The 26,590-nt window shown below is 44.6% G+C and overlaps 1 protein-coding gene across 1 annotated transcript; it reads right to left on the bottom strand.

Moving 5' to 3' along the window:
• Nucleotides 1-26,123, bottom strand: tdrd12 (tudor domain containing 12). Its single transcript, XM_041939627.1, has 35 exons — nucleotides 26,089-26,123; nucleotides 25,746-25,806; nucleotides 23,801-23,965; nucleotides 23,536-23,672; nucleotides 22,526-22,645; nucleotides 22,342-22,397; nucleotides 22,140-22,225; nucleotides 21,732-21,906; nucleotides 19,589-19,653; nucleotides 19,389-19,504; nucleotides 18,223-18,429; nucleotides 17,370-17,441; nucleotides 17,036-17,096; nucleotides 16,501-16,608; nucleotides 15,786-15,959; nucleotides 13,102-13,255; nucleotides 12,797-12,924; nucleotides 11,692-11,883; nucleotides 11,231-11,359; nucleotides 9,495-9,612; nucleotides 9,232-9,371; nucleotides 8,878-9,107; nucleotides 7,759-7,840; nucleotides 7,177-7,358; nucleotides 6,742-6,949; nucleotides 5,022-5,114; nucleotides 4,764-4,785; nucleotides 4,032-4,182; nucleotides 3,673-3,948; nucleotides 3,113-3,186; nucleotides 2,007-2,061; nucleotides 1,751-1,864; nucleotides 606-759; nucleotides 321-381; nucleotides 1-209 (listed from the first exon to the last, which is right to left on the bottom strand). The coding sequence occupies exons 2-35, from the start codon at nucleotides 25,767-25,769 to the stop codon at nucleotides 136-138; spliced, it is 4,203 nt and encodes a 1,400-aa protein (XP_041795561.1). The 5' UTR covers nucleotides 25,770-25,806; nucleotides 26,089-26,123; the 3' UTR covers nucleotides 1-135.
• Between the last annotated feature and the right edge of the window lie 467 nt (nucleotides 26,124-26,590).

Below are 26,590 nucleotides of genomic sequence, written 5' to 3'. Positions count from 1 at the left end.
TTTTGAAATGTTTGTTTTGTGACTACACAGAAGAAAAAAAGCTCTTAACTCCATTTGATGGACAGCAGCTGGCAGGCTGAGCTCCAGCAGGGAACGAGACGTCAAACAAACACACTTTCAGTCTCGAGCAGATCTTCAGTCGCTCTCACTGCCGCTCTCTGAGCTCACGTAGCAGTTCTCCTCTCCTGTGTTCTCCACAAACCACTGAGCTGAAGACCAAACCACGAGGCTCAGACACCAGTTCAGAGCAGCGATACATCAACAACTACACTTCAAACCACTCCCCATCACAGATTATGGTCAAAGGAAGGTTTTCTTACAGCGTGGGCTTCTGTCTTCATCCTCTTCAAAGTGCTCCATGTCGTAACTCACAAAAATGTTCTGAGAAAAGAAAGGACCTTGTTAAATTCATCTGTTGTGGTGCAGCTCAAACTGAACTCTGTACGTTCTGAGAAGAATCTCAAATGGTCATTAAAATGGACAGAAAGTCTTCATTTAATGAACTTAAATAATCACTCATCACCCCTTTGACCACTGAAACGCAGGTCTTTGTACAGTTGACCTGAGGATTAATATTAATCTCTGAACAAAATGTACTCCATTACCTTGTTTCTGACGAGTCTGTCCCAGGATCCCTGCTGTTCTTTAACCAGCCTGAGGACCGGCTCATTGGACTTCATTTCCCAGCGGCAGCGATCGGGAACGATGCCGGCTTGAAGCTGGAGGTCAGCTCTGTAGCTCCGTCCGTTCACTCTGCCGCTGAAGCCGAACCACAGGGAGAGAATCAATGTGGTCGTACGGAGGAAACATCTGCCCATAAGCAGATTACCCCCCCCCCCACCGCCTCAGTGTAAATGATATAAGACTTATTTCAGAGAACCAATCAGTGCTTCCCATTCTTCATGTTTGTTTGATCCAACCAGCAGTCCAGAATCCAAAGACGGGGAGTTTACGATAAAATGAAAAAGTGCTCCAGAAGGACCTGCGGACGTGGACCGGGTGGTGAGTCATCGTACTTTCTGATCATCTGCTGGATCGATCTCTATCTCACATCAACGGAGCTGAAAAATCATTTGTTTATCGCCTCCGATCTGTTGAGAACTGCTGACAGATTTGATGTAAAGGTGAGTTCTGATCGTTCGGATCGAACTGATTGTTTTTCAGTGTCGGGAATCTTATGCATGGACGTCTCTGTCATCTGTAAGTCCACCGTCTCCCTCACAGCAACCCAACACACAATCTTTGGCTTTTTTTATCTCTCAAGTTTCTTTAAGAGCGAAACCACACAAACCTTTGTGAAAGTAAAATTCCTGAAATAAGACAAACACCGTGATGCACCGAGTGTTAGGAGCAGCTTGGCCTGCAGACAGACGGTGTTCACTATGAAGAATGTGATGTCACAAAGCGTGTGAACCGTTGAAGTGTTGATGTGTCTTGATTACAATGATCATGTGACACTCAGTAATGATTTGAAAACATCACTCGAGGCTAAAGTAACGACATTTTGTACCACATGCTGCCAGAAACCAGAGAATACAGAATAACTTGAGTGGCCAATGTCTGCACCCAATCATCAAACCACGTGTAACCAGCCAATCAGAAAGCAGAACGTTCACTGGCATCATCGCAGCGTGAACGTCCGTTTGTGTGTGTTTCATTTATCCACTCCCACTGGTGGAAGCGCTCTGGATGACTGTTGGATGTGATGTGAAGTAGGTGAGCAGTCATTGGTCGTCTGCTCCTGACACACCTGTAAACCACTCTGTCAGCGTGGAAATCACAGCGCTGACTCTCCGGGCTCATCAGCTTCACCGTCACAATCACAGAGTCGGACGTTTGGTACCAGCGGACCTGAGGGTGGAAACTGAAACACGAAACACAGAAATATAAAAAGTAATTCAAACGTTGGTTTCATTTCAGAGACTTTAAACAACCGACGCTGCTCCGTCTGGATCACCTGCAGTCCACCCAACAGGACAAATTTAACACAACGCAGCGTCCCGTACCTTTGACTGATGATCACCTGCTGGCTGCTCGTCCCACTGTCACCTGCACGCACACCTGAAGACACACAGAGACAGAGACACAGAGAGAGACAGAGAGACACAGAGAGACACACAGAGACGCAGAGACACACAGAGAGACAGAGACACACAGAGACACAGAGAGACAGAGACACAGAGAGAGACAGAGAGACAGAGAGACACACAGAGACACAGAGAGAGACAGAGAGACACACACAGAGACACACAGAGAGACAGAGACACACAGAGACACAGAGACACAGAGAGACAGAGACACAGAGAGAGACAGAGAGACAGAGACACACAGAGAGACACACAGAGACACAGAGACACACAGAGAGACAGAGAGACAGAGACACAGAGAGACAGAGACACACAGAGAGACAGAGACACAGACACAGAGAGACAGAGACACAGAGAGAGACAGAGAGACACACAGAGACACAGAGAGAGACAGAGAGACAGAGAGACACACACAGAGACACACAGAGAGACAGAGACACACAGAGACACAGAGAGACAGAGACACAGAGAGAGACAGAGAGACAGAGACACACAGAGAGACACACAGAGAGACAGAGACACAGAGAGACAGAGAGACACACAGAGAGACAGAGACACACAGAGACACAGAGAGAGACACAGAGACACAGAGACACACAGAGAGACAGAGACACACAGAGAGACAGAGACAGAGACACAGAGAGACAGAGACACAGAGAGAGACAGAGACACACAGAGACAGAGAGACACACAGAGAGACAGAGACACAGACACAGAGAGAGACAGAGACACACAGAGAGACAGAGAGACAGAGAGACACACAGAGACAGAGACACAGAGAGACAGAGACACACACACAGAGACAGAGACACACACAGAGACACAGAGAGACACACACACACACACACACACACACACACACACACACACACACACACACTCAGTTCAGGGGTCACAGTCTATGATGTCTAAGTCTAAGTCATCATGCGGCTCTTCTAACAGTCTCGATGAACAGGACGACACGATGCGTCTCTACACTTCTGAAGTTTGGACTCTAGTAAAACACAACTTCGTTTGACTTTTACCGTTTTCACAGCAGTCGACGACAGCGGCCTGGCTCATCATGAGGCAAAGTTCTCCTTCATTTCTGTTCCTGTGGCTCAAAGTGATAAAGCTTCTGTTCAGTTCCCCATGAAGACCATAAAACTGAAGCTGGAGACGTTAACTCCTGTATCTCATAATGTTACTGACATGTCATTTGTTGTTAGGACTCACTGACATTAATAATAAAAGCTTCATATGCCTCCAGCTGCTGGATCCTAACAAACTTTTACTATTGAAGGCTTAATGCAGTAAAGTCCAGCCGAGGCTGCTGCTTCCTGGGTTGACAAACATCAAAAAATCAGGTTTTACATAAATATGAATCCACATTTTTGCTGCATACACAACCAAACATAAGTGCTTTGCTAACAATGGCAGTAAACAGACTACAGCTCTGGAACCGTCTGAACTGAGCTGAGGTCAGGCAGGTCGGGAACACCAGGGGCAGGTTACAGGTTTGCTCGAACATGTTGGTGATGTCATTTCTTGTACCAATCCTAATTCTTAGAAGAGCTTTTGAACAATCTATATGGCAAACACCAACCTCATCATCTGCTCAGCTGACTTCAGATCAGCAGAGTGGGGGTTTGTCTGTCCAACAGCTGCCTGGCTAGCCAACAGGGATTTCTGATCACACACTGGAACCAGGTGGGGTTCGGCCGCCGGTGGTGCCGGGACCAGGGACGGGATCGTTGACGATGCCGGACTAAGTCGCTCGCACGGATCGAGCTGGGGAGGGTCGGCACCCCCACTGACCTCTGCCGGTCTGAAGGCTTCGGCCAGAACTTCCTCCTCAGGTTTGATCCCGACCTCCAGAGAACTACAAACAGCACCATGTTTCATTCATCTTCGTGAAGGATGCTGAAATAATCTGACCCGTGAGGAGGCTGAGTGCTTCCTCACCCAGAAAGGTGGCCGGCCTCCTCGCCGCTGCCGGTCTTGCTCTCCTGGCAGAGTGCCCTCAGCAAGTCCAGATGCTCCAGATTGCTGATTCCCATCCCGGTCTTCAGGATCTCTGACTGCACGTTGTATTCATTGATCACAGTTTTCATACCTGGGGAGTCAGATCAGTCTTTACACTAATGTACTTTCCAGGTGCACAAAATAAGTTTTTGTTGTAGATAAAAGTACAACAAGTCCACATTTAAAAAAGGTTTCAGATGCACACACACATGCACACACACACACACACACACACACACACACACACACACACACACACACACACACACACACACACAGATTTAAATAAATCAACAGAGCTCCACAAATACATGTATTTAAAAGAATTTGCATTTTTTATTAATTTTATTTTATTTTATTTTATTTGGCTGCATTTGCAAACTGTTTGTCATGTGTGAACTCGGCTCCACACACACATGATCGGCTGAAACCCAGCCATCTGATTGGCTACAGATTATTCCCTGTGCATTTGTGAAAGGAGCCACATCAGGTGACTCTAAAAACACACAATGTGTTCACACAGTTTGTGTATAAATGAAACAACATCCCAACATGTGAAATAACCTTGTTTTTTTCTATGTGGATTTGTCTTACACTTCTATACAATAACGACTGTTATATGTTAGAAAAGTATTTTTATGTATAAATCCAGCAGTACATGTGAGTACATACCTGGCACCTGGGTCACACGGACCTTGAAAAAAAAACAAAAACAACAGGAAACAACAAGTTTACCCGAAACAGTCCACATTAGACTTGTTACACAGACTGGAATTCAAACCAAATCATTCTGAACCACTTTGGACTTAAAAGCACCTTAAAATGCACAAAGTGATCTACAGAACCTTGGAAACCTTGTGATCTCTGACAGATTCAGTCACTTTATTTCAGCCGCTGACTGAACGAGGAGATGAGCGACAGGTGACCTACCATGGGATCAACAAACACTGTGTTTCCCAGACTCAAAACAGCTCTCGCTCGGTGCTGCAGGCCTCTGATTTTCTGGCTGATCACTCTGGTGACCTGTGAGCCAGAAAATGTCCGATCACATAAGCCACATGCAACTGCTTGCTTTAAACATGAGTGATCTGTTCAAGAGTATGAAGATAAACAGAATCCAGCCATAACCAACACCTGCAGATTTAACGCTGGCTGTCTGCAGAGTTAAATTCAGATTAGGAACCATTTTCACAATTGAAATAAATAAGAACTTCATTCGTCACAATATGCTGAAGTTTGTAGTTTCTCGATGCCGCAGAGAAACAGCGTCAAGAGGCTTAAAACACATTTATAGACTTGATATTTTTCAGGCTGATCAACAGTTTCTACCAAATGAGCTCACTCCAGTTCTCCTGAAACCACCTCTATCAATCACAGCAAGACCTGGATGTGCAGCAGCTTCATCTGGGCCAGATGTGCAGCAGCTTCATCTGGGCCAGATGTGCAGCAGCTTCATCTGGGCCAGATGTGCAGCAGCTTCATCTGGGCCAGATGTGCAGCAGCTTCATCTGGGCCAGATGTGCAGCAGCTTCATCTGGGCCAGATGTTTGTGTCTTACTTTCATCATTAAACTAGTTATGTGCTTGTGAAGCCATTTGAAATCACGAGGTTTAATATCAAGTACAGTTCATCCTGTGTTACAGACAGTACATTGACATTAAAACAGCACAAACTAATTGAGAAATTGTGTGTGTATAAAATAACCTACTCAACTCATTTAACAAAACCTTCTCTCTGATTAGAAAATACATCCAGAGATATTAACCAACTCGTGATGATAATTTCTGTCTCACAGTGAATATGGCTGTAACACCCAGTCTTATGTTACACAAAGAGATACATCACGTCTTTTATTTTACTGGCAACATGGCCTTCCAACTTAAAGGTCCAGTGTGAAGGATTCATGCAAATTATATTCTAAAGTATGTTTACATTCGTGTATAATCCCCGATCTGCAATCTCATCACTAGATGAAGTCCTTCACCAGAGGTCCAGAGGTTCAAAGCCTAGAAAATGTCTCAGCAGAGACTTTAATACTTTTACTTTTTTTATTAGCCTATATCAGTATGAACACCCCCAAGAAAAAGCTGGAAAATCCATCATGATAACAATGTTACAAAATGCTGTCAGACCTCTGATGAGGCGGTTCACTGAGGAGTTTTGGTTGTTAATTTGAGTCACTGTCTACTGTCACACATTCACTGGGAGATGCAATTAATGCTTTCACACACAAACAAAGCTCTGACAGACACCAGCAGACAGAAATGACAGTGACGGCAGTGAAAGAGTCCCCGCCCCCCCCAGACACCAAACTCCTTTCAGAGGAAGTCTGGAGCGAGACTCAGTATCAGTGAAGTATTTTATGAGCAGAGTAAGAAGGAGCGAGGTCTTCCAGCTGAAAAGACCACAGCTGTCAGCGTCCACCAGCTTTCTTTAGCTAAGACTGACATTTACTCAGATTGTCAAAGATAAGTTTCTGAGCTGCAGGGTTTCTAAGATCTGAACAACATAATGGCATCACTGTCAGTGGGCTTTAAAGACAAATGTCTGGACTTTCAATCTACTGAAATAATCTGACCATCAGCAGGTTTCAGTAGGAGATTAAAAATACTGCAGTATTAATAAGTTTGTGTCTGAGTGAGTGGGAAACCTTGGGGTGCCAGTCGGTCTCGGCGTCAACCGGTTTGACGCGGCAGACGATGATCTCCACGGCCTGTCCGGGCAGAGAATGAAACCGCTCCGGAAGCTGAAGGATCTGATAGGATTTGACCTCCTTCTCCTTCCCCACGTCAATAAACTGAACAAAGATGCTGAAAAACAGCCGGCCACCCCTGTCCGGGACAGACAGGACCTTCACCCTGCCGATGGGAGCAGTCACATGACACACATTTATCAGACAGGCTCATACTCGCCACACGTTTCAGTTTAAACAGGAACAAAAAAATGATGAAAAGCATTTCAATCAAAATCTAATTAAACCAGCCGGAACATGTGCAGTTTACATTTGAGCCTCGAGTCGAGAGACATCTCGTGTAGTGTGATCAGTGATCCCCCCCTGAAGGTGTATTTAGGCTTCATGTCAGACCTGTGATAGACCTCGTCCTCCTGCACAGCATACAGGCCTCCCTCCAGCACCTCCTTGGCTCCAGGCTGCTTGTCGGCATAGTAAGAAGTCATCTCAGACACCATGTTCTGGAAATCTCCGTCGTCCTTCCCGACAATGCGACCGTAGAACGACGATGCCGCCTTAATGTAGAGAGGGACGACCTGGGAGCACCGGACACGACACGGGTCCAACTTTACTGCAGCGCAGCAAACAACACTGTGGTTGTTTCATTAGAAACATCTTATTAAAATTAAAAAGCAGATTTAATCAACATTTTTGTGACCAGTTGGTAAAGATGAAGGCCAGGAACTGTGTAAGAGCTTCAGATGACAGAGGATCAAATGATCACATCAAGGAATGAGTTTAAACTAAGAGACACTGTGAACTGAGTGAAGCTCGAGCTGCACATATGTCTCGTGGTTAACCACTAATTAATCCTTCATCTGCGGGATGTCTGTTCATGGAGAACGTGTGTGTTCTCCGGGCAGAAGAGTCTGATGATGATTTGGAATGAAAAGTGTAGTGATGGACTGAAGCAGAGACAACGATGAACGTCCTCACGTCTATGACTCCCGCGGCAGGAAGCACAGACTGATCCAGGTGGGACATGAGTCTGTGGCGGTCGGGACACACGTCACTGTCTCTGAAAAAGAAAACACACACAAACACACGATCATCTGTAATGAACCAAAGCGAGCCAGACCTGGACCATAACACACGGGGGTCTACAGCACCTCATGACACCAACACGCTCATCCTGTCTGGGTCAGGACGTGTTAACTGGTGTAGTCTGTTTAGACTGTGCAGCACGCAAAGCAGTACTTCTATTATTTTCAATCATTTTTCCATTGATCCCTTGTTCAGGGGAAAAGCTGAATTAAATAAATATGTTCTTGATGATGACTTTAAGAAGCTGCAGCCACATGTCTGACTAGTTGTTTCAGGTGGAAAGTGCTGGGTGTGTCGACTGTGTGAGATCACAAAGCTAAATCAGAGTTCTGTCTGTCTTTTACAGATTTCATCCGTCCATCCATTTTCTTCAGCTTATCCAGGGCAGGGCTGGGTCACTGGGGCAGCAGTCTAAGCAGGGATGCCCAGCTCTTCAGGGGGTCCCCGAGGCGTTCCCAGGCCCAGCAACATAGGTCCCATATTACCAGTTTTCACATTCATACTTGTCTGCTGTCTACAAGAAATAGTTTTCATGGTTTATTGTTTTCCTCACAGTGTGTTACTTTGCTGCGGGACCTTTATTCATCCACTGTCTAACACTGTTAACACACTTTTAGCTCCTGTCTCTTTAAGGGCCCCCTCCTGAAAAGCCCAGCCTGCTCTGACAGGTCAGCCCCCACAGGTACCGCCCACCAACTTCTGCATCAGCTCTGCCTGTTTTCCTTTCACAACCTGGAAATCACTGCGCCTCAATTCAGCTGCATTTCTCTACCTGTAAACCAAAAACAACCACACTGGTACAAATGGGAATCTGACCCGAAATCAGTGAGAAGTACACAACAGCAATAAGGAGCAACGACAACATCAGCAATAAAGCTTTCCCTGACATTGTCCTATTTATCTCCATCTAATTAATGAGATGGAGATACTGAGAATCACCACATCATCAACAGAAACATGAAAACATTCACCACAGAGGAGTCTATTATCTGAAGAAATGGACAAGCCGACCTGCAAACTCCAAAGCTCTTCAGGTAGCTACAGAGGGGCCTGTCGGTCTTCTGGTCCTCCCGGGCCACATGGACACCCTGGGCAAAGGACAGCAGCTCAGGGGGCAGCAGGGCGCTGGTTCGTACCAGGTAACGCAGAACCCCAACTACATGAGTGGCGTTCCTCTCAGAGATCAGCAGGACGGACCTGGTGACTGGAGGGCAGCTCTCTTTGTGATCCTGGGGGGGAACCTTAGAAAAGAAATCACCCGGGCAAACGCTGATACTGAAACTGTGGTTATGTTAATGCATGGATCATTTATACAGAAACAGAAGATTTTATCCACCACATTCACCCCCCCCCCCTCGTTCTTACTCGGTCTGAGAGGTCTCTGAAGTTCTCGACCATGCAGGAGAGTCGGCTGCCGAACACTCTGGGTGAAGCTGGGAAGCCGTAGTGGACAACACAAGTCGCATCTCTGATTCCCAGACACTTCAGACACTCATCGGTGGTCACTAGAAGCCAAAGGTCAAACATGAAAAAGTGAGAAGGCCAGCAGCATTGTTTAGTCCAGATATCTTTCCTGTTAATGAAAACCTTCTCCATGTTAGCAGTTCCCAGATAAATCCTCAGTTTACCCAGAGTAACATGAGTCCTGGGGCCGACGTCTTTCCTCCACTGCTGGATGACAAAGTCAAACTGGTGGGTTAACCCCTCGTGGGTCTTGAGGCAGAATCCTGACTTGTTGCTCAAAGCCTGAATATTAGAAAAGATCACAGTACATGAAGGAAGACTCCCCTTTGTTTTTCTTTCCACTGTTCATGTGGATGGAGTGTGCTGAAGGAGTTTTCCCTCTTGGAAAACAAAAGCTATTTGTCGTGCTGCATGACAGCAGGGAGGCGTGAGGGCTAACCGCTTCCTTTGGGTATTCATGTTAACCAGTCAGGCTGTTCAGACAGAGCACACTGTGAGCCAATTTGGCAAGAAAACACCCTGATAATGTATTATTAAAGATATAAATTACATTTGTCGTACATTATCTGATTCTAAAATGATGAAATATGCATCCAATGCTCTCCATCCCTTTTGACATCACACATGCTCACTCATGATTTCTTTGCCTTCATTGTGTGACTATAACTTGAGGTTTCAGCCGGTCACATCTATCCACCAGCACAGCGACACACCTTCACTGTCAAACTATCATCTGGCTCGGCACATCATTTATGTAATTTGCTACATTTTTAATTCAGATGGTTATTAGACATGAATCTGGTCATTGTGACCCTGGCCCTAATTTGAGCATCCAGTCATTGCAGTCAGTGGCCCACTAGCCCCCTGCCAGCCCCAGCCTCTGTGTGGGCTAGCCATCGGCCTGCTAGCCTCCTGCCAAGACCAGTCCCTGAGGTGGCTGGTCAACGACCAAAGTCCCTCCATCCACCTCCTGTGCCCAAGCTTCCTTTGACCCCTGCACCACAGCTGGGTTGACACCCAGGGTTGTACTTTGTTATTGTTAAGTACTTTTGTTTTCCGCTCTGCATCTGGGTCCTGGTTCTCGTTGCTCGAGTCGTAACAACGAGCAGCTCACTGCTCAGTTGATGGATGGAGATCAACTTTTAAACTGCTGAGCTGACCATTACTGGCTAAAGCTATACATCGCAAACAGGGAAAACCATGTTTTCTTACATTTGGAGAATATGATTTGAGAGTGATTTGCATAATTTGATTTCTTGTTCAGACCTTCTACTGACCATTGCTGGCTGAAGCCTGTCTGACTGCTTGCACAACGATTGACCGATAGTGATCTTTGGATCTCCTGTGTGTCCCCGGTGTTACGTATCTGCTATTTTGGGGCCACATTACAGGAAGAATGTGTTTCTTAGTACAGCAAAAAAAAAAAAAAAGACAAACACTGATGTTGGGCTGATATTGTAATAAATCAAAGATGTTAAGCACTGTAATGTACAGCATCATGTACAACAGGCCTTCTCAAAGTCCAGACCTGGGTCCACATCCAGACTAAAAGTCAACCTGGACACAGTCGTACCGTCAGCTGGCGGCCTGCGGATCACATCCAGCCCACCACATTTGCAACCAGCCGTTGAACATTAGTGAATTCAGGAAATGCATGTCCGTCCTGAGAGTGACTGTTGATCAGCTCGCCAACCTTTGCAACGAATCAAAAAGTCTGTATTTTATTGGTCAACTGGTCTACAGATAGTCACCGAGAACCAATAAACCAGAAGCTCGTCTATCAGATGCAGGAGGCGTCACTGGTTTATTTTAATTAGCTAACTAACTGGAATCCTCTGAGGACCTTTGAGTAATAAGCTTGAGGACCCCGGATGTACAGAATAACTGAAACTCACTTCACCTTGAACACATCTTCCACCTCCTGAGCAGAGTTGGACACAATCAAAGTCTTCTGGCAGACATCAGGGTTGAAATCCAACGCACCCAACAGTCCTGAGATCTTACTGCTCTCCACGGTCGTGAGGACGATCTGTTGGAAGACGAACATTTCTTTAAAATGAAAATCTCATCACATACAGCTGAGCAACAACTCAGGCGGTGTTGACCATGAAGACACAGAAATATCTGGAGTTCTTTAGACATTTTGGTGCATTTCAGATGATGTGAAATGAAATGAAGACGTTCAAGGCTTGGGTATAAATGCCAATCTTGATTATTCGTTTTATCAGTGTTAATTAAGGGACAAAGTTTTTAACTGCACTTTTTGCTTCATAAATTTTGTTAGCAGCTAAAGAAAATGTTTGTATGTGAAACATGACAACAACATAAAGTCATAATGATGCACAACTCATTGAGACCAACCTGCTGAACATTAGCATAGAGCGCCGCTTCCTCAGGAACACTCACTACAACGCAGGGGTATGGCATGTGCTTGGCTAACAAACCCTCCATGTGACCCGTCCATCTCTTCGCCACAGCGACGAGCTGCTGAGGACAGGAAGCGTTCTCCTCGCTGGAGGTCACCTTCTGGAAATGCTGCAGGATGGCCGCCATCTGACCAGAATATTCATGTTTAATGACATGCACAGAAAAACTTGGGAATAAAAGAACAAGATATTCATGGAATAACTAAGAACTTCAGTAGGTGCTGACATTTGTCCTGTTTGATCATCCACGCTGGCATTGTATTGAAATGACAGCTGTCACCTGTGGATACTGCTCGTTGTAGCCAGTTCAGACAGCGGGCCAAATAAGACAACTAAAACTTCTGTCTGCATAATAGAGCTGCAACTAGCAATTATTTTCACTTTGATTCGATTCAATCAATCAATCAATCAATCAATCAATCAATCAATCAATCAATCAATCAATCAATCGACTGTGTCAGTGTTTCCAAAAGCTTTGGGGGCAGCCGTGGCCTAGAGGTTGGAGAAGCGGCTTGTGATCGGAAGGTCGCCGGTTCAATTCAATTCCCCACCAGAGTGCCAGAAAATTTGGGTTGAGCAAGGCACTTAACCCCCCAATACGCTCCCCGGGCGCTTGATTGCAGCCCACTGCTCCTGTGTGTTTCACTGCATGGTGCATGTGTTTCTTCAAACAGAAAATAATTTCCCAGTCTTGGGATCAATAAAAACTGATTGTCTTGTTTTGTCCACAAGACAATCAGTGTGCTGTCATAGAGGAGCGAAGAAACAAGAAAATATTCACATTTTTTTAATTACTCAAACTGACTAATTGATTAGCAAAATAGTTGTCAATAATTCAATAGTTGACAACTAATGGATTAATCGTTGCAGCTCTACTGTTGAATCCCTTCTGTAAACCTCTGTTTTCCACAGCTGACAGACAGCAGCAGCAGCTTTTCTTTTTGCTGTTAGCTCTGGAAAGTATCTTGCTGATGATTACAAGGCAGCCTGTTAGCAGCTCCAGTAGCTCAGGAGCTGTTCGGTGTGAATTCAGAGCAGACCTGGTCTGGAGCGAGAGTAAAGAGTTGGTCGGCCTCGTCCAGCACCAGGTGGTAGAGACGCAGGAACAGGAAGCAGTGACAGGACAGCAGACGGGCCAAAATGAATGGAGTAGATACTAACAGCAGGCCTGGTAAAAAATAGACAGAACATCGAGGATATCTCCGTTTTTAACTACCTCAGTTTGGAATAATCCAATCAACGAACAAATAGATAGATTTGGAGATTTTCTATCATAACCTCACAAATGTAGAATCATTAACTGACGTCTAGTGGACTCACATAACTGAGACTGTGCTCCACTCACAGTTTTTGGGAATCCTAAAAGCCTTGGCCTCATCTTTGCCGACACCCAGCAGAACCATGATGGGGTGTAGGACCTGGGTGACCTTCATCTCCTCCAGCAGGTCAAACACTACCTGGACCTTCTCCCTGCCTGGACACAGCAGCACCGCTATGGGCTGGACACAAAAACATCAACACAGACATTAAATATTCAAAAATCAATCATTAATAATAATAATAATCCAAGACTACCACCAGTCCAGTTTCAGTTCGGGAGACATGGTGGAGACTGTACAGGAGTTCGAAAACTTGGTTGTCCAACGGAACAGCAGACTGGACCAGGAACTCTGCAGCTCTCCACAAAAAGTGTCAGAAGAGCTCTTTTTCCTGCAGAGACTCCGGTCCTTCAGTGTCTACGGCACCATGCTGGGGCTGTTTTATGAGTCTGTGGTGGCCGGTGCCTTTTTCTGCGCTGTGGTCTGCTGAGGCAGGAGCCTGAAGGTGGCCGACTCCAACAGACTCAATAACCTGACCCAGAAGGCCAGCTCAGTCCTGGGGGTGAGGCTGGACTCTCTGAATGTAGTCACATAAAAGAGGATGTTGTCAAAACTCCTCTCGTCTCCCACCCCCCACATAGTGTTCTGGTCAGCCAGAGGAGACCATTCAGCCAGAGACTCAGAGTGACTAAGTGGTCCACAGGAGGTCCTTCCCTCAGCCTTATAACTCCTCCTCTTTCCTTCTGTTTTACTGTGATCATCAGAACTTTTACTATATTGTGCTTTTTTTTCTCTTCACTCTTAAATTCTTGTATATTATTTACCATTTGCACATTTTTATGATTATTATTCGTGTTATGGTTATTGTTAGTGTTATGATTATTGTTAGCGTCATGGTTATTGTTAGCGTCATGGTTATTGTTAGCGTTATGGTTATTGTTAGCGTTATGATTATTGTTAGCGTCGTGGTTATTGTTAGCGTCGTGGTTATTGTTAGCGTTGTGGTTATTGTTAGTGTCGTGGTTATTGTTAGTGTTGTGGTTATTGTTAGCGTTATGGTTATTGTTAGTGTTATGGTTATTGTTAGCGTCATGGTTATTGTTAGTGTTATGGTTATTGTTAGCGTTATGGTTATTGTTAGTGTTATGGTTATTATTAGTGTTATGGTTATTATTAGTGTTGTGGTTATTGTTAGTGTTATGGTTATTGTTAGCGTCATGGTTATTGTTAGTGTTATGGTTATTGTTAGCGTCATGGTTATTGTTAGTGTTATGGTTATTGTTAGTGTTATGGTTATTATTAGTGTTGTGGTTATTATTTGTGTTATGGTTATTGTTATGGTTATTGTTAGGGTTATGTTATTATTAGTGCTATGGTTATGGCATCTCTATGGTAGTTTGTAACTTTTCCCTTTTGGAAGTATTTCATCCTTTTTTCTAACTGCGTGCTAAGCAACTTGTACTGCAACAAAGCAATCTCCCCGCAGGGATCAATAAAGTTTTGTGAATCTGAATTTTAATCAGGAAAGTCATACTGTAGCTGGTTAAAGCTGCATTTCTGCCGCTTTCAACAAGTTAAATCTAGAACTTTGTAAGACCATTATGAATAAAATTTAAGACGTATTTCATGTCCATACTAGCACATACTCTAACCAGCTCACCTCTGCCTTCACTGCTTTTATATGACTGATGTTTCATTACCCTGTGGGTCCAGAGTGCCTCCACTCGATGTTGTCTGGAGGTTTCTGTTGTTAGTGCAGAGAGGAAAGTGCTGGGGCGACGACTTGGTGATGGTTCCGATGTGAATACAGAACTATTAGAGTACACTACAACCATTCAAACATTTTACGAGTAGAACATTTTAGTAGCTGGGGCGTCACTGACAAAGACTGGAGCCCTGATTTTCTTTCAGCTGCTGGAAACCTCCAACAAACCAGCAGCAGATGATCGCAGTGATCTTCAAGGCAAATAGTGAACAATGGAGTTAGCAATGTAGCTCGTTCCTTCACGTCAGTAAATAATGTGTTCTCAAGTCGGCTTGAAATAATGACACGAATCAGTTTTCAGCATCTTTTTGACTTATAAATGGTGGCACTTTGGCAGTTTCTTAGGTGGAAAAACAAAGTTTTGGTCACCTTGCAGCTCAGATCTGAATCCAGGAGAACACCAAGACTACAACCACAGATTTAATCCAGGGAGCTAATCTCCCAGATTTAACAGCATTTCTCTTTTGTTTTTAGAGCCGACTAGTAGGATTTCAGTTTTGTCCTCCAGAAATCTTGCTCATCCATTGATTTATTGCCAACAGACAGTTAGTAATGGAGTCTAGAGTTGCAGCATCATTTGGTTCAACACAGATGTACAGTTGTCTACATAACCATGGAAACATACATTGTTCTTTCTAATGACACCACCCAGCAGCAGCATGCATAGTGAAAGCAGTAATGGACCAAAGCAGCTGCCTGAAACCCCAAAACAGATGTCATGTTTCTCATGATCTCCAAGACTGATGTCACTTTGATGTATGTTTGAAACATCAATAATTAAAACAGCACAGTGAATGAAATGAAGGCTCTGTGTAAAGGCAGGGGTGCCACTGTATTTTAGGATTTGAATTCAGTAATGTTTAATATAAAAATCAGATGAGGAAGCCTTTCATCTGATATAATAAATGTAATAAATGGCCTCCTGCCTGGTGTTGATGTACTCACCCCTGTGCTGGAGGTGAAGACAGAGTTGAGCAGGATGTGGGTGAGGAGAGGGGTGAGGTAGCTGCGTGGCTGGTCAGCATTTTGGGAGATGATGACAGTGTTGGATCCTCGAGCCACAGCTGGCCAGCTGTAAGAGTCAGCTGGAGACAGAGAGTACTGTTTCCTCTGCAACACCTGGGGGCAGAGCGGTTACTGAGTGAAAACTCGCAGAAAACTCGACTTTAGTGAGAACTTTACACACTGACTTAATAATGGATTTACAAACAGCAGAATCCAGATGGAAAAGAGCAGTCGTCATAGTAACAACACAGTGTTTGTGAGGCCGTCTGCACTCGTTCCCTCGTCCCTTCCTTTGTTTCCTCTTCTTGTCACGCCATTTGTTTCTGCTCCTGCAGGTCTGTTCAGCGTTGGTCATCAAAACGCACCTTTAGATTTGTCAACCTGTCTGTCTGCATTCTTTCCTTCCCTGCACTTAAACTCGCACTTCAGAACAATTTGCACTGTTTTTTAGAAGTTTGTATTTTTTCATAATTTTCCAGACTTAAGTAAATTTGTACATTTTAAAACCTGTGAACAGTAAAACAATTTTCAGTTCGACCTGTGAGTAAACGTCAGTGAGTGAACTTTCTAAAACACATCGTTTCACGTCTGTTTTTAGATTTTCCTCATTTTCAAATCTACATGGCCTTAAACAAAACTTGTTTGTGTGTTTTACCCAGCGGAGACCCTCAGTGATGGGGGCATCGTCCAGACTGCTGCAGGGCTCCACTGGGAGGGCAGAGTGCACCAGAACACCACTCTTCTTATGCTCATTAGGAACTACCTGAGGACAGTCAGGAGACAAATGAGACAGTAACTATGGCGATCACATAATAAAGATCAATGCTCAGTCATGACACTGAAACTTCAGACTCTGCAGCAAAGATGATGCAACACATCAACTAAACTAAGTTGGAAAAACCTTAATTTTGGGGGTTTCCACCAGTGTTTTATAGTGGAAAAGGATCACCTCAGCTGAAATAAACATTACCTCCACAAACATAAAGCACGAAGGCACTGTCGTGTAGAAAAGAAGCACACAACCTAATGAGTGTTTTCTCGACCTGCCGTGTATTTACAGCCTGACAGAGAAACAACAGTCTCCCTCTGCAGCTCGATGGATTCAGTTCAGCCTCAACAGGCACCAACAACCTTCAGACCACAACTCAAAAACATTTTGCTTAAGTTTAAAATGAACTGAGAGAACGTACCACATCGTATGCAGCATCTGGATGGTGGTTCAGAGGCTCAGGGTTCAACCACTCCAAAAGGCTGCATTGAACACAGCAGTCAGTATTCATACGCCTCAGATATTATTTAAGAAAAGAAGATTTTACCAGCAGACTCACATTCATTTTGCCTTGGAATCTATTCAAGTTTTCTGAACTTACATGCAATCAGGCTATTTCTTTCAGTTAGGATGTTATTTGTAATTTCTCTTCACTTTCTCAACGTAAATTAGCAGTCAGTGCTCTCTACAGGGAACAAACACTGTCCTGTCCCACATTTGTTGATGCACACTGACTCATGTGAGCTGCAGCTCACCGTGAACAGACCCAGTCCTCTTCACTCCTGCACATCTCTGCTGGGCCTGACTGCACCGATCCATTCTGAGTGCTGAGGGATGAAGTGAGAGCGGAGACCATCAGCTCACAGCAGCTCACCAAAGCATCAATCAGTAACCTGCCAGCTTCCTCGCCTCACACTAAGCAATGCTGGCTGGTGCTGTGTTACAGGCTCACTGCTGTGTGAAGGCATTAATCTGTGTGACACGACATGCAGCGGAAATATTTCATCTACAGTTACACTAATCAATTACCAAAGCAGTAGTTTTGCTACACAGCCTCTGCTAACACAAGGTGATACATTTCAATCACAGTATGTGACAAAGTGATGAGTGACAATCAATTAAAGACTAAAAGCTCCATTTGGACAGAATTAACTTCTCCAGGGTGAGTGGGTTGACTTTAACATTACCTTTACTGATCAGTGATTTAATTACTGTCCAGATGTGGGTCCCGTCCGGATCAACGTCCTTGTATTTTAAGTGGATGTGAGCCTCATGTTGTGTATCCATGGATGTACAGACAACTATCACTGGATTACTTTGACACTGCAGAAAACCAACTATGATCTCTAAGAGGATTTCTGCCCGTTCATTTGATGGAAATCAGAGTCAACAACATGGTCTGGAAGTGTAAGTCACACTGAATGACATCAACAAGTGATGTCTGCTTCTCAGAGTTATGAGTCTGAGAAGCAGAACAAGTTTTGACTCCTTGTATCCTGTAATGTCACTGTGCATTAAGTGTCGTACAGAACGATGAATCACATTTAATTCTTCTACAATTTCCCCTGCAACTTTAATTCCACCCCAATGAAGTTTCAGTCAATTAACTGAATAGTTGAAGGTGCGCTGGTAGCATACACTTCCTGTCCTGTGCAGGTGCCGGGGGCCGCAGTCTTCTCTTCATGGCGACAGTCTCCTGGCTTCAGTTCTTGAGAGCTCTGCCATGTATCTTGAGAAACACTTCTCTGTGTAGATGTACTCACACTGGGAGCTGCCTGCTGGCAGCTGCTACCAGGATTCAGAAACTTCAGGGACCTGTGGGCACCAGAAGTGCTCTGTCAGTATCAACCAATCATACTGCACACCTGCAAATTCCACAGTAATGAAAAAGGTGACAAGACACGAAGCTGAAATCAAGTCTGGGACTCTGATCGGTTTGGACCGATCAGAGTCCTATGTGGAGCTACTGACAGCGACTGCCGTGGTTTAGGTGTCACAGCTGTGAGAAGCAACCGATCATTCAAAAACACTTTCAAAAAACACCTGCTAAGTGGTTTTTGAAAGCGCTCGTCCTTTTCCAAACAGACTCCATGGAAAGAAGTCACACCTGTTAACTGAAAATCATTCCAGCTGATGACCTCCTGATGCTGCTGAGAATGAGAACAAAGCTGCCATCAAGGCAAACGCTGACGACTGAAGAGTCTAAAGTATTATCTATAGTGTTATCTTTATTGATATAAAAGTATCGTCATTTATTTACTGAGTTTTGTATTCTTAGTCTGAATCTGAAAAGTAGTAAGTATCTAAAGCTGTCAAGCTTCTGAGATGAAGTGGAAATATAAAGAAGCAGAAAATAGAAATACTCATGTAAAGTAACTGAAATCTGTACTTAAAGAGGTACTGCACTGAGGAAGTGTTTTTAACTGTAAACTACATTATATGACTGCACTGTGTCAAAGCACACAGAGCTGCTGCTAATGTTCACATTTCTTTCCCAATACTTTACAACTGGCCTCTCATTGACCCATTCCTACACAAACACACTCCACACCGATGGCGGCGAGCTGCCACGCAGGACGCTCGCAAGGTCGCCTAAACAGATGGAGGTTTTTGGTCAGAGCTGCAGGCAGAGACGAGTCTGTGTCCTCTGAGGAGGAACTTCATAAGAAAACAGCTCAATTATCTTAGATCAGAAAACTAGATACCATGACTCATCCTCACTCATTAGTCTGTTCCAACAGGAGGCCGCACACCTGAACCAAAGGTGCACTCACCTCTGTGCAGCATCCGTGTCTGAATCAGTCTCTGATTGGCTGCCTGGAGACAGCGGCTCTTCTGTGACCTTTGACCCGCTGCCTTCCTCAGAGGTCTTCAGCTCATGTTGTTGGCTCTAAGGCAGCAGATCGGTCAGAGTTGAGGATGTGTGGATGTTCACAGTAGAACTGACAGTAACGCAGTGGGCAGAGCTGCATACCTGAAGTGCAGAGGGAGCCATCAGCCAATCACCTGCGCTGGCAGCAGCCACACTCTGTGATATCACTGGGGGTTCAACAGAATAGAGTCAGGGTGAATGTTAAACAGATTCATGACACTAAAACAATCCTTACTGGAATTAAAGATGAATCACATGAAGAGATAAAAACCATCACATTTAACCGACAGACAGCTCACAGGCTCGGGAGGCACCTGTTAAGAGCAAAGCTGTCTGTTTATTAGTCAGGAAAAATTCTGCTGCACAATGTAAGAACTGTTCATTACCACATCAATCTTCATATACACTGTAATGTAATTTTATATTTCAAGTCAACTTTATTGTCCACATGTACAGGACATGCAGAGTTGATCCTCAGTCGTCCACTGTGCTGACTGTTGAGGATGTCCAGGAGGGAGGACAGTCAGGCCCCAGAGGTCTTTCCAGCTGCAGAGGCTTGTGGTCAGGGGCGGTGCAGCTTTAACACCAGCTGGTCAGGATACTGTCAATGGAGCCTTGGTACAAAGAACACATGATGGGCGCCGAGGCTCTGGCTCTCTTTAATCTGTGGAGGAAGTATAGGCGCTGCTTCCCTCTCCACAGCAGAAACACTGGTCATTGGGGGGGCACATTCAGAGAGTGTTGTGTTGAGAGGGACTGTGTTGGTGCACAGTCACGAGTCAGCACTTTTTGCAGCACTTAACTTACTGTTTGTCTTTTTTTATGAATGGAAGTCAAATGAGTGCAACGATTAAACCGGAGTCAAAGTCCATGTCTGTACACACTGATTCTGATTCAGAATGTTTGTCTGCGTGGTTGAAAATGCTCTGAAAGTGACGACACCTTTTGTTAACAATGTAATTTGTCAAAAATAACCTGTCAAGAAAGACTTTACTGTTAGAAGGGATCATATTTGGGCGTCATGTGGCAGCGTCTCCTCAGACGGGAGAATCAGAAAACGCCAGCCAGTTTGTCCTCCAAAAAATGAAACTGCTGCAGTCTGACGGAAACCAAGATCCCAGTCTCTGCTGGAAATCAGAGTCCAGCTGCTGGACTCACAGGACGGCTGTGGAAAAGTGATGAATATCATCATATTTTGTATTACTCTGACATGTTTTATTACTTTCTACATTGTAGATTCATACTGGCCATATCAACTCTATGAAGGAACACATATGGATGGATTTATTATGTACTAAACAAAAAAGAGTGAAATAAAACAGAAACAGTTTTATATTTATATTCTTTGAAGTAGCCTCGTTTTGCTCTGATGACAGCTTCACACACTCTCGGCCTTCTCTCAGTCAGCTTCATGAGGTCGTCACCTGGAAAGGTTTTCCAACAGTGTTGATGGAGCTCTCAGAGGTGCTGAGCAGCTGTTGGCTCATCCCAAACCTTGTGACCTGGGTTCAGGTCTGGTGACTGTGGAGGCCAGGTCATCTGCCGCAGCCCTCCATCACCATCCTTCTGGGTCAGATAGCCCTCACACAGCCTGGGGGTGTGTTTGAGGTCACTGGCCTGTTAAAAATAAATGATCGTCCAACTAAACGCAGACCGGACAGGATGGCATGTCGCTGCAGGACGCCGTGGTAGCCATGCTGGTTCAGTGTGCCTTCAATTTTGAATAAATCACCAACAGCGTCACCTGCAAAGCCCCCCCACAGCACCACACCTCCTCCTCCATGCTTCATGGTGGGAAGCAGACACGTTGAAACAGTCCGCTCACCTTTTCTGCGTCTCACAAAGACATGGTTCAAATGTGGACTCATCAGACCACGGTACAGATTTCCACTGGTCTGACGTCCGCTCCTTGTGTTTCTCGGCCCAGACGAGTCTCTTTTTGTTGTTGTTCTTCCTCAGTAGAGGTTTCTTTGCAGCAATTCGACCATGAAGTCCTGATCCAGTCTCCTCTGAACAGCTGAGTTGAGATGTGCCTGCTACTCGAGCTCTGTGAAGCATTTCTGTGGGCTCTCATCTGAGGTGTTCATTTACAGTTTCTGAGGAGGGTAACTCTGTTTTTATGTCCTTTCTGTCCCTCACTTGGTTCATGTGATTTCTTTTTTGTGAAGCACTTTGAGCTGCAATTCCTGTATGAAAGGTTCTATACAAATAAAGTTTTTATTATTGTTGTTAGTAGTATTATTACCAGGAGGCTGGGTTTGTGCTGCCGGCTTGTTTGAGCTCGTGCAGACAGTCTGGGTTAAGATGCTGGAGGGTAACATGATGGGAAACTGGTCCACCTCATCCAGCCCGCTGCCATCAGCTGACTCTCTGATGTAAAGCGCAAACTTCTTTGCCACCAGATCGTCATTCACGCAGATCTGAAAAATCAGCAAACAAAATGTAAATGCAAACAGAAAACACAACATCTATTAAGCACAAGCAACACATGAGATGGGCCAATCAAAGCTGGATGCTGTCAACAGTATTAGTCAGGTTTGTTTCCAGGAGACGTGAACGTTCACGTGAAAGCAGCAGATCTGATGTCTGATCTTATCTGTCTTTCTGTCTATATAGAGCTCTGTGTTAAGACGTGACCACAGTCAAAGTTCACCTTGATGTTGCCTACAGTCAGGTAGAGTTCAATGGAGGTGGAGTCTGACTCAGGTTCAAGCAACACGGCCTCTGCCCAAGACGACACTGATGGAAGGAAGCACATTTTCAAACGATTATAAACATCAATCTCACACAACAGTTCAGGTACTTCAGAGGTAAAATCTACAAGACTCTGCAGTTGTTCATCTATGGTTGGTCACCTTTCAGCAGGCTGCGCAGGTAGAGTGTAGCAGAGCTGTCCCACTGAGTGGATGGACTGCAGAGGGAACATCACAGTACAAACACTGTGTCTGTAAACTTCACACCACACAGACGAAGCAGGGAGAGGAATGTGGATACCACAAACCCATCAACAGTGCAGAGGTCAGCGGCCAGCCGTCTTACATTAGCTCCGCCTTCTCCTCGCACACTGACACTCGCAGGGTTGTTGGTCTGATTCCTGACAGGTGGAACCTCCTCACCCAGAAAGGCAACCGCAAAAAGTTCTGCAAGGCAACTCGGATCCTCGAGAGACCGAGACAAGAACCCAAGAGTCACAAACCAAACGAAGCACAATGTAACACTGACACACACACACACACACACACACACACACACACACAAACAGGCACGCACACACACACACACACACACACAAACCGGCACACACACACACACACACACACACACAAACACACAAACACACAAACACACACACACACACACACACAAACCGGCACACACACACACACACACACAAACAGGCACACACACACACACAAACAGACACACACACACACACACACACACACACACACACACACACACACACACACACACAAACAGACACACACACACACACACACACACACACATCAGTTATCTTGATTTCTAAGCCTGTAGGAAGCACTTCGGAGTACCCTGACCTCGTGGATGAAGGAGAACCTTCACAGACAGTAAATTGGTTTAACGTTGTTACCTTAAAACAAAGATAATCCATCGTGGTATATCTGATAAAAGGAGTCCTTTAATTGAGTGATGTCTGTTCACAGACCCTAAAGGAACCTGCTGAGTCTGTTTAGTCACATGTTTGTTTGTATAAGTCACTGATGAAATAACAAAAGCACTTTACAGATACAGTGTGATCAATATGAAGTTCATATCAATGACGGCGTATGATACAGAACTTCACTGAGACTTGTGCTGCTCATCTGATGTTTTACAGCAGGAGGTGTTCTGTCCCTGGACTTTAACACTTCAGTGTGCAGAGAGAGAAAAGGTTCATGTGAAAGCATGTTTAGGTTTGAACGGTGACCTGTTTGCAACGTTAATGTGCTTCTCCAGTCATGTGACCGTTTCACTGAGGAACTGCACTGGTCTGGTGTTGAGGAAGACCGGTACCCTTCTGGTCTTACTGGTCTGAGGAGACGACGAGCTGTACTCCATGGTCGACAAGGAGGCAGCAAGCCCGACAGGAAGCAGAGTCCACAATGAGCGATTCCACCACAGCTCTACACCAAGACTTCATCACTGACCAGTACACCACACACACCTGAGGGGAAATACAGAAATACTTAACACACACACAAACCCATCCCGCCTGCAGTCCAATGAAGCTGTAACGAGAACACATCCTGCAGCTGGATCAGGTGTGCAGACCATCATCAGGTGTTGCATTACCTGTCCCTCCTCTAATGGCGTGGGCTTCAGCTTGTGCAGGTCATGAGTGACATCATGGTAGAAGAGGTTCATTTGGGTCAGCAGATTGTCATACTGTCGTGTAGTCTCTGCGTTTCTGTCGGGACCCCAAACAACCCGACCCCAGAGACAGGATGGACTCTCAACCTGCAGAGGCCAGAGGCGACAGCACTGCATCCAATTTTACAGGTCACGCTCTCTGTTCACAATATTTCCAGTCCTATCGTCCTTGTTTTGTTACAGCTCAACCACTCGGAGTAATAAATGTAACATGGATAGCTTTCCCTGCAGACTGGAGGCTGTTAAATCATCATATTGATGCTCACAGTCTCAGAATGACACGCTTCAGAGAGTGGTCCACATACACTGTTTATGTTTTTGCACACTTATGGCAAGTTAGTTGACAATGAAGCAAAAAAGGAAAAAATCTTGCTCTTACTGACCAAAAACATCCAAAACATACTGAATATGAAGCAGCAATCTCTCACATTTGACCAATCAACTATCAGAACTGACACCCCCTAATTTGGTGGTTGCTGGTGATTGTCTAATCAATTGTATAATATGTATTATATGTACATATATGTAACATTACTACTTCAACAGGTGGAGCATCAACAGAGATCAAATCTTTGGGAACCACTGATAGAAACTGCACCTGCATATTATTTTAATTTAAAAACTACATTTCTGATTGAATACTGCCCAGTTATTGACACACTGATGGTAAATTAATGGCGCTGCTGCCCTTTGTAAGAACAGAATAGCTTTGGTTATTAATATACACAGAAGGTCACAAAGACAGTCACATTAAAGGTCAAAGCACCTAATCCAGACACACATTTGATTACAGGACACATTGAACAAGCTGGTGAGGAGGGCCAGCTCTGCCGGGGGCTGCCCACTGGACTCTGTGGAGGAGGTGGGTGAGAGGAGGCTGTTGGCCGAGCTCACAGCCGTCATGGACAACAGCTCCCACCCACTGCTGGACTGCAGAGGAGCTGAGCAGCTCCTTCAGTGGCCGACTGAGACCCCCCCACTGCAGGAAGGTACCACAGGTCCTTCATTCCCACCGCTGTCAGACTGTACAACTGTGGAGTTATTATGTCCAATAACCTCAGTTCCTCTCTGATCACAGACATCCAAACATCCAAATCCACTACTGCTGGACAAAAGACACTTTAAACTTTCACAGTTGTCATTTGTTGCTCCGTTTGTTCCTATTTGCACCTTTATTTGTACGTCTTTTGTTCTTGTTCTTCCTATTGAGCACTACCGCAGGTCATTCATTCATTCCTCCGCTGTCAGACTGTACAATCCAATGTGTAGTTATTATGTGCAATAATCTTCATTCTTCTCTGATTATAAACATCCAGATCCACTACTGCAGGGAAAAGGTCACTTAAACTCTTAGTTTTATCTTTTTGCTGTTATTTTTTTTGCTCTGTTGTTGCTTATTGTCTTGTTCTTCCAATTGTTCTTATTATCACCCTTATTGTTCTTATTTGCGCCTCCATTTGCTGATCTAATGTAATTTACGGGGGACTTTTCAGATCACTTAACAGCTTTTAAATTTAAACTTTTAAAGTTAAATGACATTTTATTTATATAGCGCGAATCACAACAGAAGTTGTCTCAGGACACTTTCCATATAGAGCAGGCACAGAGCAAACTCTTCAACTACAACATGATCTTTTTCGTCTTAAGTTTGGTTGCATCGTGTCATCACAGTGAGTTTTATAATGTTGTCTGAAGCATGCCTTTAGGTGAACAGCTAACGCTGAAACTTTCAAAGTTTTAAAAAGAGGAAACACGCGAACAAACAAGCAGCAGCGCAGTTTATCCAGCTTCACTGACGTGTATCTGAATGCACCAGCGGCGTTCAATGAACTGACGCTTCAAGCGACTGAGGGAAAAACTCGCTTACCTTCAGCAGCGATATAGTCAGCATCGTTTGAGGGTCCGTCACTTCACACCAAACACCGACACTGCAGCGAAAACACTTTCATTTTACTGTAACGTTAAGTCCAACTGACGGCTGACAGCCAAATACTGATTTAACAATTTATACTTCACACTGATTAGCGCCTGTTAGCTAACGAGCTAGCTAACGCAGCTAGCTGACGTTAACGTTAGCTTACCGTCGGTACGATAATTCACTGAAATCTACAACAAAATCTGTGAGGTGGAATTTGACAGGTGTGCATTCATACAATGTGATGTATTTCCTCTGTTTGGCTTCCACCTAATTTAACCCTTTACAACGTTACCTGTTTTCGCGCGTCTGAACGGGAACAGTCGGAGAATCGTATTTCAAACGAGAAACACGCGAACGTTACTGTTAACGTTACTTCCACCGAGACTATCCTTATTGTTACCGGTAGAGGTCAGTGCGGAGACACCAGGTACCTCTCAGGTGACCGGGTGGATCCATTATTATTTTTCCCCATGAGTATTTTATTTTTTTACTTAGTCAATAGCAGAGTAAAGACCACCTTCTGCCATTTTCCATTCTAACCTATAAAAAACTGCAGTGAAAGCTCCAGAGGGCAGCTGCATCCAACTGTACCAAATCCAGTGTGCACCTGGGCCCAGTTTAGCCCTCATGTACTAACAATACAGCAGAGTCACAGAGCTAAGCATTCGTTTTTCTGTAAATTCCTAACATTTTGTGACCAAGACAAGTGTTAACAAGTGTTAGTCATGTTGCTAAAATCTATCACTTTTCATTTATCATCCAATAATGAACATGCCTGTGAATATTCTCATTCA

The sequence above is a fragment of the Chelmon rostratus genome, chromosome 6 (assembly GCF_017976325.1).
Source record: "Chelmon rostratus isolate fCheRos1 chromosome 6, fCheRos1.pri, whole genome shotgun sequence".
Taxonomy (NCBI): Eukaryota; Metazoa; Chordata; class Actinopteri; order Chaetodontiformes; family Chaetodontidae; genus Chelmon; species Chelmon rostratus.
The sequence above is the reverse complement of the archived record's forward strand: the minus strand, read 5'-3'. Positions and strand labels throughout refer to the sequence as shown.

Bases quoted from the DNA above. Each gene is read 5' to 3' on its own strand.
- tdrd12 (XM_041939627.1), bottom strand. From the start codon at position 25,769: ATGCTGACTATATCGCTGCTGAAG. The intron at 13,256-15,785 runs GTGAGTACATCA...TTTTGTGTCCAG, and splicing joins TCTTCACCTCCAGCACAGGG to CCCATAGCGGTGCTGCTGTG. The intron at 210-320 runs GTAAGAAAACCT...TTTGGTCTTCAG, and splicing joins TGAAGACAGAAGCCCACGCT to CTCAGTGGTTTGTGGAGAAC.